At 35.0% G+C, this 15069-nt stretch overlaps 1 protein-coding gene across 2 annotated transcripts in view; it reads right to left on the reverse strand.

Annotated features, from left to right (window-relative positions):
* LOC132269098 (uncharacterized) overlaps positions 1-15069 on the reverse strand; it is a 30979-nt gene that overhangs the window by 10694 nt on the left and 5216 nt on the right. For both annotated transcript variants that reach the window (XM_059770129.1, XM_059770128.1), the window contains exons 5-11: positions 12314-12373; positions 8717-8761; positions 2312-2511; positions 1676-2176; positions 1285-1381; positions 1006-1200; positions 828-917 (exon numbers count right to left, since the gene is read on the reverse strand). In XM_059770129.1, the coding sequence (XP_059626112.1) occupies positions 828-917; positions 1006-1200; positions 1285-1381; positions 1676-2176; positions 2312-2511; positions 8717-8761; positions 12314-12373 (1188 nt within the window). The remainder of the gene's footprint in view (positions 1-827; positions 918-1005; positions 1201-1284; positions 1382-1675; positions 2177-2311; positions 2512-8716; positions 8762-12313; positions 12374-15069) is intronic.

Here is a 15069-nt window from a genome sequence, read left to right on the forward strand (position 1 = left end):
TTTTCACCAGAAAAACCCCTTTAACTAGGGACATAAATTTTTATGCTAACTTAAAATAAAATTTCCACATAAGACATGTCTTGAATATGGTATTGTCAACCAATCAGATTCACTGTGTGAGCTACTTTTCTCACCTTCACTTAAGCCAAGACATTAGAAGCTTTTATTTATTTATTTATTTGAGTATTTTGTTTAAGACCTTCAAATAATGTATCTGTACTTACTAAAATTTCTTGTATTCTTTTATTATAAATTATAAGCAAGTTGGTGGCAACAAAGTACAATAAATATCAGAAGAACTAACAACAGATAGCAAGAAGATGCCATATATCTATATATATATATATATATATATATATATATATATATATATATATATCTTTTGCTTAATATAAAACACAATAAATCTCCGGTGTCATATTTTGGGTTTTAATTGTCCCATCACTAATTAACGTGATAGCACTCTTATCTTCGATGAATTTGGAAAGAAAAAAAAAAAGGTTCTGCTTCTATTCAAGCGTAAATTTCATGTTTCCACAAGGGGGCAAAAAAGACTAGCAAAGGAATGTGAAACCGTAGGCTCTCAAGTAACGTTTTTGTAATTAACTCTTTTTGCTTAAATTGAAAAACTTCCTAGTCGTGTAAATATATATATATATATATATATATATATATATATATCTTAAACAAATTGATTGCAAAAAACAGGTGAGACTAAATATGATATCAACCACTTTGTTACTTGACAGATCATTTAATTCACATGATTAAAAGACATAGGAACTAATTAACTTGAGCTTAGATTACATTGCTGGAAAAGAGATTACACTTTCAAGGCAAAGAACTCGACAAATAGTTGCCGTTGTCCATATTGATAGTGCAACAGCTTCCTCGGCACCAGCTAACTTCAAATTAACCTTGTAATGTTTCACCATTTTTAGCAATCTTGACTGGATATGTTTAAAAAAAAAATGCGCAAATCCTAACAATAGCCAAACCTCATACCTCGGCAGCTTCTAATGAATCCAGCAATTTTCGATCTAGATATTTCTCACTTAAGCCAAGAGCAGAAACTGGAGGCCTCCTATACGCGATGGCCTGAAGATGCTCAAGTGGCTGGAAAACTACTATGCTTCCTCGGGCTGGAAGAGGCATGGCATGATAACCACAAACTATCTGTAGCAGATCATTTTTGTTCTCCTGTAATAGAGATGACAAAATATAATGATAAATGGAAATCAAATGTCACCAACATCAAATAAATTTGAAAGCATATGAACCAACCCTAGCCCATTCTAATATCATCTTATCCCCAGCATCTTTTTCATGGCTTAAAAATATTTCATCGTCTTCATCTTCCGATCCAATGCTTTTCACTGAACTGCCAAAAAGCCAACAATATATTAACTGAAATCATACCAAAAGAGAGGAATACATATGGTTAACAACAACATACTTATTGAGTAATATGTGCCATGAATGACCAAAGAGAAGCCAACGACATTTAAAAGCAAAAAAACAGATGATTAATAAAAATTTCATCCAAATAAGACTAGTAAGCATAATTCTCCGATACTAATAGATTCCGTTAAGAAATAAAGCAAGATAAAAAATAATTTTTTTAAAAAAGTTAACTCTCACTTTCCCAACTACTTGTGGATGATAAGAATACCACCTGAACAAGGATTCAGAACTTCCTAGACGCTCCAGTGTACGGCTCCTAGGCCAGGCATATGTTCCGATCTCCGGAGTAGTTTGGCCATTTTCGTAACTTCCACAGATCCTTTCTAAACTATCAGAGCGATTTACTGAGGCCTCAGATGCATAACCATCAAAATAATGCAAATACTTTCTGCCACATTTATATATTTCCTTTGGTTGGATATGAACTGAAGCCTCACTTGCAGTAACAATTTCAGGAGACTGAGATTCTTGCCTTGATGAAGAGGACCGGACCTCATCACCTGGTATAATGCCTGCAGCGGCAGCAGCAAGGGCTACTGCACTGTCAACGGGAATTGCAGAAGCCGTCCAATCCGTAAAACAATCCCTGAATGGGTAATCAATGTTCTCATTCATTTGATCGTGTAGTTTGGGTACTGAGGGGATATAATCAGTAAAAGTCATTTCACTAACAAACTGGGTAATCCGATTTAGACGCTCTGCCGCAATGATGCTGCATCCAAGTAATTACAACAAACAGAAATGTGCAAGTACATTTCACAAATTAATATGTCTATGCATATTAAAGAGAAAGAATGCTTATGTATTACAGAGTCTTCCACAAAAAAATAACAAAATTAATGCAAACCTGTTCAACATCTCATAGTGTAATTCAAAGAAAGGAACTCTTGTTAAAACACAATAACAGCGAGGTGCAGAAACCAAAAAACGACTGCATCCTCCAGATGATTGGGGAAGAGGTGATAAGGCACTTAAGTTAGCCGGTGATCTCTGAACAATTTCTTGTACATGTAAGCAAACACCATAAAGTGTCGCATTGTCTGCCCCCTGAACAAAGGCACATAGAATCCCTTCAGAAACTAACTAATATTGTATCTCGGGCAAATTCATGTGCTACAAGACACAATCAAAACACAACCAAAACAAAACTCTCTCACCAAGGAATATTACCAATTATGAATATGCCAAGAAATCTAGCATACCTTCTCATCATGACAAACACATTAAGAATAATTTGAAGTGCCTAGACCAAGTTTTTCCACAATTCAACAAGTTTACGTCAGAGCTTAAAGCAAAAGGTAACAAGAAAATACATATATAAATAACTATCTTTTGAAGAACAACATAACGTAGCACAAAGATGCTTATGATTTTTAATACATAAAGTAACTCTATCGATGATAAATACCAAACACCTTATTAGCAATGCACCTCTTAATAGTCTCCATCAAATCTCCCTTCTTATAGGAAGGAACCTTCCATTTTATCTCCTTAAAATGATGGATACTCAAACCGACAAAACCTTATCCAACCTAATTTTTGAGTCTGAGCATACCTACATAGTCAGCTCCAATTGATGTTTGCTATTGTCATGTGATATAGCCAAGCACTTTTTCCTCTGTAAGAAAAACATCCTCTTTATTACCCTAGGGCTCCTTCTTATGGCTTTGCATCCCATTTCTTAAGAAGGCTCGTCTGCACTTAAAAGAGTCCATATGACTATTTAAATATATCCAAAATTATTGACCAAACTTTATTCTAGCAAATGATCCCGCCGCATTCCCTCCATTCTATTCATGTCACCCATCCCAGAAATATTACTCATTTCACCCTTTATTCTACTCTTGCCACTCATTCAGATTTCAAAGGCACCTAGTGTTATAGGTTCCTTCTAGATGAGGGCTTCATAGAAGTAACTTTGCTAGAGATTTTTGAAAAAAAAAGGGATGTTTGGTGAGTGTGTTTCACAAGTGTCTTTTAATGTTTAGATTATGTTTGCTTGACAATATTACCCATCTTCGTTACGTCTCATTTTCACCCAAACCCATCTCATGTGTACCACATTTCCATCCAAACCCATCTCTTCTGTACCACCATTTCCATGGAACTTTTAAATTATCATTACTATTTGCAACATAAAAAAGTAAGAGAAAATACGAAGAAATTCAATAAAATGAGAATTAAGTAAATAGAAAAACTACATACAGAAAGAAGAGATCCTCCAATCCATTACACTGAAACTTGATTGAAGTTTGTAGATTCATTTTCATCCTTTTTTTTTTTTCAATCTCTAAATGAACTCTTAAGATTGGTTGATCATAAATTTCATCTTTTTAACACCAGTGCATATAAATCCATGAAATCCACCACCTAATGAAGGCTCATGCTTGGAGCCCCCTTGCACTCTCTCTTTACCCCTCTCCAACCCTCTTACTCTCTCTATATATACACACATATATATACTTATATTTTGTGTATAGTTATTGATTTAATCGATCAGATCAAAGACCAAATCACTCTCATGGGGTTTTGGGTGATGCTTGAACCAGAGTTGAGGATCCTTCACGCCAGCATACTACCGATTGGCCAGAGATGAAATCTGTTTTTGCCAATCGATGATAGGTTGAAACAAGGATAAAAACAGATTTCCCATAAACAAATCAATGTTGAATTGATTTTCAGTAATCTGTTTTTCGACAAAGATCTGTGAATTCAGACTGCGTAGGAGAAGATGAGGCAGATTGTGTCCAGAAATTTTGCTCCCTGGGGAGAGAACCAACTGAGAAGATGATATAGAAAGAGATGAGTTTGCAATGAATCCAGAAATAGGTTTAACTAACAAACAAATTTGGGTGATGCTTGAACCAGAGTTGAGGATACTTCACGCCAACATGTTACCAATTAGCTAGAGATGAAATCTGTGTTTGCCAATCGATGATAGGTCGAAAGAAGGTTTGTTGAATTGTTTCTCAACAATCTGTTTTTCAACAAAGATCCGTGAATTCAGACTGTGTAGGATAAGACGAGGCAGATTGTGTCCAGAAATTTTGCTCCCTGGGGAGAGAACCAACTGAGAAGATGATATATAGAGAGAAGAGTTTGCAATGAATCCAGAAATAGGTTTAACTATCGAACAAATATGGGAATTTTGTATTTATTTTGCAGGAAGTCAATCAAGAAGCATGTTTTATTGTCTTTGGTCAATCCGTTTTCAAAAACTTCACCAAACACTCTTTATTATTGGAGGACTTCCTGGGCTTAGAAGCCCAAACAAACAGGCCCTAAAGCTTTTGGTCCAGATGGCAAGCACTCGACCTATTACAAGTGGTATCAGAGCAGACTGAATCCTTGATCCAATGTCATGCCAAGCGCCCACATGGAGGGCCAGGTCGTTACGTTACTGGGTCCTTCCACAATTAGAGTGGACGGATAGGTAGGGTGGTTCAACCATAACAAGGGTGTTATGAGTTTGAGTGGGGGAAAATATTACGAGTTTTTGTCCCACATCGGAGCCCTATGAAGAGAAGGACTTATAGGGTGAGTATGCAACACCACCTAATTGCTTAAAACTTTTGGGTTAGATGGCAAGCCCATTATAGTTGGTATCAGAGCAAACCCAGTTCCTTATCCCAATGTCATGCCCAACGCCCACACGGAGGTGTCCAGGCCTCCCGCCGGAGGGGTAGCCCGATTGCAACAAGGATGTCGCGGGTTCAAGTGAGGGAGAATGTCATGGGTTCCCATCGGATTGGGTTGGGTGTCCTTCGGTAGGCAGCACCATTTAACAACTTAGGGCCCGTTTGGCAACCACAGTTGCTTTGTGCTTTTGCTTTGACCCAAAGCAGAAGCAATGTTTCTACTTTTAGAGTGTGTTCAACACTATTTAGAAGCTTGTTTGGTAACGTAAATTTGTTACAAGATTTTTAGAAGCAAAAACATGAAAACATGTTTGGTAAAAAGTGTTGCAAGTTTGAAAATTTGAATGGTTAGTTAAAAATGTTATTTTAGAAAGGAAAAAAAAATAATAATAAATTAATTAATTAATTAATTAATAGTGCTTTGCTACAGTGCGGAAGCAAACAAAAGCATCATTTTGATGCTTCCGATTTTGGCCTCAATTTTGGAAGCGCTTCGGTACTATTCAAAAGCACTAGCAAACAGGCCTTTAAGCTTTTTGGTTGGATGGCAAGCAACTGACCCGTTACACCTAACCACTCCGGGTTTGGGAAAGATTGGAATAGCAGCAGTTTCACGTGGTCTTCCCAAACTCAAGTCATACTATTGACAGTCCTACAATGTGAAACATCCCCTCTTTCAACTCCCCCACCTGGTAAGTAAAAGCTTTCAAACTATTGACAGGCTATGATTTTCCAAAATGCCCCAAAATCATATTACATTAGCCAACATCTACTGCCATTACAATCACAATAATCATGCGTTTATGCGCCAAACACCCATAAAGCCACCCCAACCACCCTCCCCAAGATTCCACCCATACACACATTATGCAACTGATGAAGAACTTTAAGCAAGGCATCCTTTTATACTAAACAACATGACCTTTAGATTTATATTCCCATTGCACCCTACCACTGGCTGTTAGGCATTTATGCGCCAAACACCCATAAAGCCACCCCAACCACCCTCCCCAAGATTCCACACATACACACATTATGCAACTGATGAAGAACTTTAAGCAAGGCATCCTTTCATACTAAACAACATGCCCTTTAGATTTATATTCCCATTGCACCCTACCAATGGTTGTTAGCCAATTTAGGAACTCCCATCAAGACACCTGAACTGGCCTCTCAATCCCTCAATTGGTCACTTTCACTAAGAAATTTAAGAAAAAAATATGATACAATTCCAAAATTAGACACTGGCGTCCTGTATGCCATTACCACTATCCCCTAATGAAAAAGGCATGATTTTAAGTACTAACATCCTCTCCCCAAAAATCCATCTGCTACTACTGGTATATCTCATTATCCACATCATTCTATAACCAAGTTACAAGAAATGCCGCCTCTAGATATGTTTTCTTTACCAATTCTTATCTTTAATCTTCTTTCTAGCAGTCATAGTGTTTAGTTTTTTTGCTAGTTCTAATATTTAGGCGCTAAAATACATTAATGGAATGTTAATCTTCTTTCTAGCAGTCATAATGTTTGGGTTTTTTTGCTAGTCCTAATATTTAAGCGCTAAAATACATAAATGGCATGGCACCAATAGGAGATCAAGAACGTGTCATTTTTCTCAAAAATAATGATAATAATAATAATAATAAGGCCTAGCAAAACGAATTCCTCTTCCAATCACAACCCAAAATCCCAACGCAACCCTAATGTTGCCCTCTACATATAATAATAATAATATAAATAAATAAATAAATATATTTGATATCATTCTATGTCAAAAGAGACCTTAATGTTGCCCTACCAAATCAATTTCTTTTAACCATACCAACCACACCCTACCCACTTGAATCAAGAACTAGGGGGGAGGTGATCACTTCTTATGGACTCGAAATAATTCTTTCCTAGTTGGCCAATTAGAAGTAGACAACACTTCACGAAGCTTTTATTAGCTTTTGGGAAGTGGTACTGGATTGGGACTGTTCTACCCGCCCTAGTTCATGAACTCCTTGTCCACAGCAAATTTTCACCATATGCTTTTCCTTTTCACAGTAACTTATATTTACTACCATCGGGTTTTGGTGAGAGGAGACCCCCTTCACATGGTGAAGGCTGTTGGCCTAGAGTTCAAATTGACTCCCGGACGTTGTAGTCAAATTGTTTCTTAGTTGGCCTATTAGAAGTAGAAAACACTTCATGGTGAAAGTTTGATACCCCCTTCACATGGTGACATTGCGTATACCACAGAGAACACTACTCTGTACTCATTTCCAATGATCAACAGTTTAAATAAATTATCAATCGGTTCCAACATAAATTTAGATGGTAAAATGACAAATTAGACTATATATATATATATATATGTATGTATGCAGAGAAAATAAGTAAAACCATTCTAATAAAATGAAACAATATTACATATACATTAATATCAGATAACTTTTACTCTTTCACAAAAGAAATGAAAAGAAATCACTTGGCACAATTAGCTCCAGTAAACTCTATATTCTTAATTAAGTACACTGTAGAACATAGAATACCAGAGAAAACCTGATTAGTTCCAGCAAATAGATAAGCAGTAATTGTTGTGTCTTTCGTGATGTTTTTCTTCCAATCACATAGTAAACTACATTCGATAACTCTAATAACTCTTACTGCCACATCCCAATCTTATTGGCAGTGCAATATACGTACGCATGCATGCATGCACAAAAAAAACCCCAGAACCAAAACCAAGGAATCATACTACTCAAAGACAAGGCTAGGGCAGTAATCTCGACAATGATAGACTAATATGAAATCATTCCAAGACATAACTGGATCATCAGAACCAGCATCCATGGAGACGTAATTGCAGGGCCAAAAATATCAAAATAATTAAACTATAATTACCATTTCAGTCCAGTTAATGTGGGTAGAGTTAGTAAAAAAAGATATATGATAGAATGTGGATTGACTGAGGCTATGGCCTTAATTAGAGTGGAATGGAAACATGGGATTCATGTAGCCGACCCAAAGTAATTGGGAAAAGGCTTGGTTGTTGATGTTGTTGTACAATTACTATTTCAACAGTGCACCAAAAAATGCAATTGCCAAGGGAATAGCATTTCACAAGGATAACAAAAGACAGAACATATTAAATAAAAGATACCAAAACCAGCAGCTGGTGGAGAACTAAGAAAGTATACTAAAAACAGAATAAATGACTGACAACACTTTATTCCGAGACTGTAACTGAATCTCCAGAACCAGCATACATGGAGAAGTATACATTAAATAAAATATATCCAAAAAACCAGCATCTGCAGAAAAACATTTTCAAAGTAACAAAAAATACCATGGAATAATTTAAACAATAGTGTTGTTATATAAATTTATGTAAAAGAGTAGGGAAAAACATTCACGAGGATAAAAAGGGAAAGTATACACCAAATAAAAGATCAGCCAATATGGCATCTTAATAAAGAAGGAACTTCAAGAAATTGTTATTGTCACTGTAATTGACAGAATCCCAGCTACTGGAATCAACTTATATAGTTATATAGCATTCTGTGAAAGCAACTTATAAGTAAGCTCAAATATAAAAATAAAATGAGAACATAAAACTGACTCACCTTAAGTGAAAATGTAAAAGCTAAATTATCCCTGCCTAAATGCTCCTGTTGATGGAAATATAAAAACAAAAATGTTATTTATTTGAAGGGAGTAGAAAACTGCTTAAAGGAGGCCACATAAAAGGTGTGGCTACCCATCAATTATGAGAACAATGTAAAATCAACATATCAACTTGCAACCATCTAATTAGAACTAACTTGCAATAATTATTTGCAATGCCATAAATTTGGTGACATCAAGCTTAAATTAGTACCTCCACCAACATCCTCTATAATTGGTTTCATGAATATTATATGGCTCCATTACTTAACAAAAAAAAATAATAATAATAAAATAATATATATATATATATATATCTAGTTTCAATACGACCTCCAAATCACACATCCACACGCTCTTTTAAAGGAATCAATCACCCAAATTTCCAAGTCCCACAAGCATGTCACATGAAGAATTCCACTACATCCTTCCATCTAACCAAAGAACATAGCCCATTAAGCAAGCATCTATATCCAATATCAAGAGTCTGCTTCTTTTTTAAAGCCCCCCCAAATGAAACATTATTCGAAACCACCCTTCAGCTGAACTGGCGAAACTAATTCCTTTTAAGGGTCCCACTTGATTAGCTTCCAAACCTTCTACACTAATTTAATACTTATGCAGACCGAATAGAAATAAGGACAATTCTATGAATGTGTCGTGTCCGTGTCAGTAATTTCACAAACATTAGTGTAACACTTAGCCAACACATCCTATACCGATGGCCTACACACCCCAGATATTCCCAGCACAAGTCTTATATAACATAAACACAGCTAAGAGCTACGCTACATGAACTCTTTAAAAGTTGGTGAAGTAATCATATTGCACACGCAATACTCAGACATGCGCAGGGACGGCCCTTTGGGCCAACGCTGGCCCCATTATTATTATTTTTGTTTTACACCCACGCATACAATTTTATAAAAATTTACAAAATGCCCCCTGGAGAGAAATCGGAGATATTTCGATGGAAAGGAGAAGCCTGTCTCTATGCTTAAGTTCTCTATTATTTCCACCCTTTTTTGTTGGGTTTCAGGGAGAGATTATAGATCTTTTGAGGAGATTGCTTCTTTTTTGGCCTCTTTGAAGGCTTGAGGCGTTTTTTTGGCGTTTGTGTTTCCTTGGGATCCGCTCCCCTTTTGAGCGTTTTTTATAAAATTTTTACTTATCAAAAAAAAAAATTATCCTTTTCTAAAATTCTCTCTAATTCTTTCATTCTTTTCATTACTACTCTTCTTCTTCATTTATTTATTCAATCAAACTCTTATTTTTCTCCCTTCAAAGTTCTCTAATATATATATATATATATATATATATATTTTTATTCTTCTTTGTTTTTCTTTATTTTTCACTTGTTTGTGTTATTGTAGCTGAACAACTGTAATGAGAATATTTTTTTTAAAAAAACAATATAATGTAAATGCCATTTATTTAAATAATTCAAATATTTTTTTTTTATGAAACATCGTGCAACAAATTAGTTACATGTTTTTGTTTTGAAATAAATCACACCACAAAAAAAAAAAACGTTACTGTTTCTACTTCATATGAAATTGAAAATGCAAAATAGATCTTGTTGCCAAAAGGAACCTTAATGTCGTATTTTATGTTTCTGAATTTTTTTTTTTACAGCAATTGCTTTTTGAATTATTAAGACAATATTAGTTTTGATTAATGTACCATACACTTCTATTTTTCGGCTTGTTTGCCAGAAAAAAAAAAAAAAAAAAAAAAAAAAAAAAAAAAAAAAATTATCCTAATTAATATGGCACCCCTCCTGAAATGAATTCCCATCTCCGTCACTAGACATGCATAGGGGATATGTGTCCAACATTTTTAGTTAAACATGCACATAAAAAGTATATCAAATATTTTGATTTTATTATAGTATTGTTTCAACTAAATAAGATGAATATTTAGCAGTCTTTTTGTTCGAGAATTTGACACAATCTGATGCTTGGTTGCATACCCATACCTGACGCACGTCTGTGTAACATCCGCATCCATGACACATCTCAAACTGTCCAGCCTTTTTTCTTGATGAGAAATCAACACTATGCACATAATTTATATTTATAAAAATGTAATTATAATTTTAATGAAAAAGCCCAAGTAGAGCAATATAGTATAATTTCCATATTTGCATAGCATCTCTAAATTATGTAACTCTTAGCGTAAAATTAAAAATTATTTAGTATTATATAGTTGCCATGACTAATAGATGCATACAAAAAAATTATATTCATATAATCCCTGTGTCATTTCCCTACCCTATTTTTCTAAAATTCAACATATTGGCATATCCATGTCAGAGTGTGTCTCTGTCCATGTTACTGCCACTTAGCCCAAGATTAAAAATCATCTACTTTCTCTCATAATCCTTCCATCAATCACCTAAAAGTAACTTCAACGGTTTATTTCCTTGGCATGAATTTATAAATTTTAAGGAAGATTAAAAACATGTCATAGTTTACTCTGTAAATGCCTAAAAGTGAAATAGCATATTTGTTACATCTATCAAAATTCCAGTTCTTTTTTTTTTTTTTCTCATTACCGAGAGAACAGTTATATAAGAGTTTTCAATAGCTACACAGCTATGTGATAAAATTTTATCATCCACAGCTATTTTAACTTTTATCATTCCATAAGGGCATATTATATTGAATTTAGTTTATAGAAAACAACAAATGTTATATATATTATACAAATAACTATTGAATTAAAGTGTCAAATCTTTCTCATGGTCCCTTAACATATAAGTTTCTCTCCTTCTAGAATCATATTCATCTCCATTACACATGACCATATCATATCAATTATCACAAAACCATCCAAGAACACCTCTCAAATTAATCCGTCCAGCTCTAGTTAAACGTGGAAACATCATCTTCCATTTCTGTCTTTTCAATGAATGTAAATCAAGGAGAGAAAATGGTCCCTTTTTTATTTTCTTGTTCTTTCTGCCTGTTTTGATCCTAACATAAGCTGAATCTGGTATATTTAGCCTCTACATAGTTCTAACCAAGCGTCAATTAGCACACCATCAAGCCTCATCCTAGAAAAGACCGGTCATAAATCCACAGCGACACAAAAAGATAAATTTTACACAAACGCTGAATATACTATCAAATTAGTTCTAACCAGCATCAGTTAGAACACCATCAAGCCTCATCCTAGAAAAGACCGGTCATAAATCCACAGTGACACAAATAGATAAATTTTACACAAACGCCAAAATACTATCAAATTAGTGTCATACTTATAGTTAATAATTGAATTTTTGTATTTTAAAAAATACTTTTACATTATCTTTCTGGTAAAAGATATTATGTATCCATGAATTCTCCTGTTGTTTTTTTTTTTTTTTGACAATTTTAATGTTATGTTGACCGTTGTATCCATGGAACAACAGAAATTTACAAGATGTATATCACACTTCCGATCATGGTTATGGAAGCAATTCATTCTTTGAATTTACTTGCGTTAACGACATTGTTGATTATATTAAGAGACGAGCAAAACATTAGAACAGTCTTAAATCCAGTTTGTCATACCTGTCCATAAACAAGTTCATTCAGATCACTTAAAGACGGAGTCCTCTCCAATACGCGTGCCTGCATTGTAACATAAACACACGGGGTTATATGATATATTTAATGATGGATATATGTCAGCGTCAGAGTGTAAAACACAGTACTTTTCGTTGAAATAGGAACTATACATAGAATAGACAAACTAAAGATTGAGACAAAAATGATGAATTTGGTTTCATTATAACATAATACAACATGCTTGTATATCTCCCGAGCGCCGTTATAACGGTGCACTTATGAATCACATTTGTAACGCCCATTACGCTCCAAAATGGCACTTTTAGGCAGTGAACTTACAAACTTAGATTTTTGTTCATTTTTTTGTTTTTTCCTTCTTTCAGTCAAGAGACCCATAATACCAGTACATACACCTAAGATTTAGCTCCAAACCATTTCAAAAAAATAGAAAAAGAACAATAGCTGAACCTCCAATTTAAAACAATACCTTTAAGGACTTCAAACAATTAGTAAGTTTTTCATTTTAAAAAATATATTTCTCTGATTTTTCACTTGATCAAACATAAAAATAGTGATGATGGTGGGTCTTGCTCTGGAGCTTCCAGTCTACATTATTGTTATTTCAAGAACAAGAAAGAAACTTTGGCACTCTAGCATAAAAGGCCATCAAGCACACAAATCCTGACAAATAAACTACTACTCAACTTAAATACATAAATGCAACAAAAAGATATAGTTCATTGTCTCTTAAGTCTTACATTCTTGATCAAGTTCATTCATATACTTGCAGCTACATAGTGGGTTATTTATGGAACTTCTGATCCCAAATTGCAACAAATTGTGATCAAACTTCTTAGTCAAACAACATCATTATATAACTGCAAGCCTCAATGGAGCATATTCAGTCGCACACAAAACGATAAATGGATAGAAATATACTAAGGTTAAGAAATATGTATCCACTTGTTGCAACATGAAATTTAAGTTGAGCTATACCCTGTAGAAGCAAGCTGGTTATTAATAACAAGTTCAATCCCATCTATGTATATAACATTTATGGGGAGTATGATCCCCCTGCTCCGTGAATAAAAAAAAAGGAAAGCACAACAACTGGATACGTAATTGCTCAACTACCAGGTCTGTCTCAGCTGTGCTCATCCCTCTTTGAATCAAGTCCAAGTCGTCCGACACCTAATCAAATTGATAATGGTGGTGCCCTGGTGGTTTGAGTCCATCTGTTGACATTGATGGTGACAGTGGTGATAGCGACGTTGGAGTAGCACATGGTTATGGTGTGGTGATGAGTCTTTTGGTAAGGGAGCTGATTTTGAAGGTATACAAACTAGATCACGTTTGAGACAATTAGAAGGTAGGAGAGTTGTTCCTTCTTTGCCTCTCAGACCTTCAAATCTTGGTACTCCTAGTACTAGTGGAGATTCAACTTATTAAAAGAGAAGACAGAAGCAACAAGAATCATTTGAAGACTCCTCAACTATATTACGAAGCTTTGGGACTTCAGATTAAGAAATTCATCACAAACTATCATCCACCATACTGGCCATCATATACATGTGCACGATAACCTTATGGATATATTACCCTCCCCAAGGCAGTATTACCCTAAAAGTAATTAATCATGGTTGTCATCAGGGCATCCTCAGTATTATCCTGATAGTGATTACTAATGGTCATCCTTGCGGCATCTCCAATAATAACAAGAAGGACTTACCAAAAAAAAGGCTGCCCACAGCAGACAGATAGCCGCACCAAAGCCGGAAAACTAACCGATATAGCTTCTCTTGCTGGTAGTATTTCCCTAGCGAAAAGCTAAGAAAAAGTAGTAGGTAATTCAGCATCAAGAAAGTTTCATACATTGGGGTACGAAATTAGGCTGCGCAGTTCGTGATGTCTCTCTAAAGTAAGGCAAGTGAATCCAGGATTCTCGTATAATTAATAATAACGACAAGGGCCTGGCCACAACAAAGCTATGGCGAAGCACACCCCCACCTGATCTTCTCATCTCATAGATTATCCACCAATCTAGTTCTCAGAGCAACCACGGAATAATAACATCTTGGAATCTTTTATATATATATTTCCTACAATCTGGGCTGCAGCAGCTGAATGAAGTAGCTTCCACTCTCAGTCTTAGTTTGAGGATCCTTCATGTCACTCACTGATTCCATTTAGGACTAGTGTTAGATATATGAGTCGTGTTGATTTCCTTCTTAGAAGTCAAAGTGTCTTGAGTCATTTGAAAACAAGGCAGACACAGAATTGCGAAGAACATGTCGATAAATTCGCATCCTCAATCACATATCTAGGACACAGGTAAGTTACCTTAGAAACACTTAAATTGACCTAGTTTGATCTTGGTGAAGAGGGGAAAAAAAAGATCTTGGTGAGGCTCACAATGTTATTTTAAATGTGCTTTTGAGGGATAGCTTTTCACAGTTAAAAGATTTAAACATTTTTTAAAACTGTATTTGTACTGAACTGCAATGCATTGATTGTATGGTCAATTGATCGAGGAAACTCCTGAGGGTGTCAATCAAGGGGTTGATCAAACATGCCAAACATAAATTTTTAGAAACTCTTTGAAAACACGACTCAACTTACCAAAACGTATGGGATACCTATATCGCCTATAAATATGCATTTGTAGTTAGTCTATATATGATTTTGAAGTCTCTGATCATCTAGGGAGATGAAATCCTTGAGAGTAGAATCCCAAAAATAACTCAATTTAGGCTTTCCAT

This window comes from Cornus florida, unplaced genomic scaffold (assembly GCF_030987335.1).
Source record: "Cornus florida cultivar Cherokee Brave unplaced genomic scaffold, ASM3098733v1 CherokeeBrave_3.0.0_Hap2_Chr08, whole genome shotgun sequence".
In the NCBI taxonomy this organism is placed as follows: Eukaryota; Viridiplantae; Streptophyta; class Magnoliopsida; order Cornales; family Cornaceae; genus Cornus; species Cornus florida.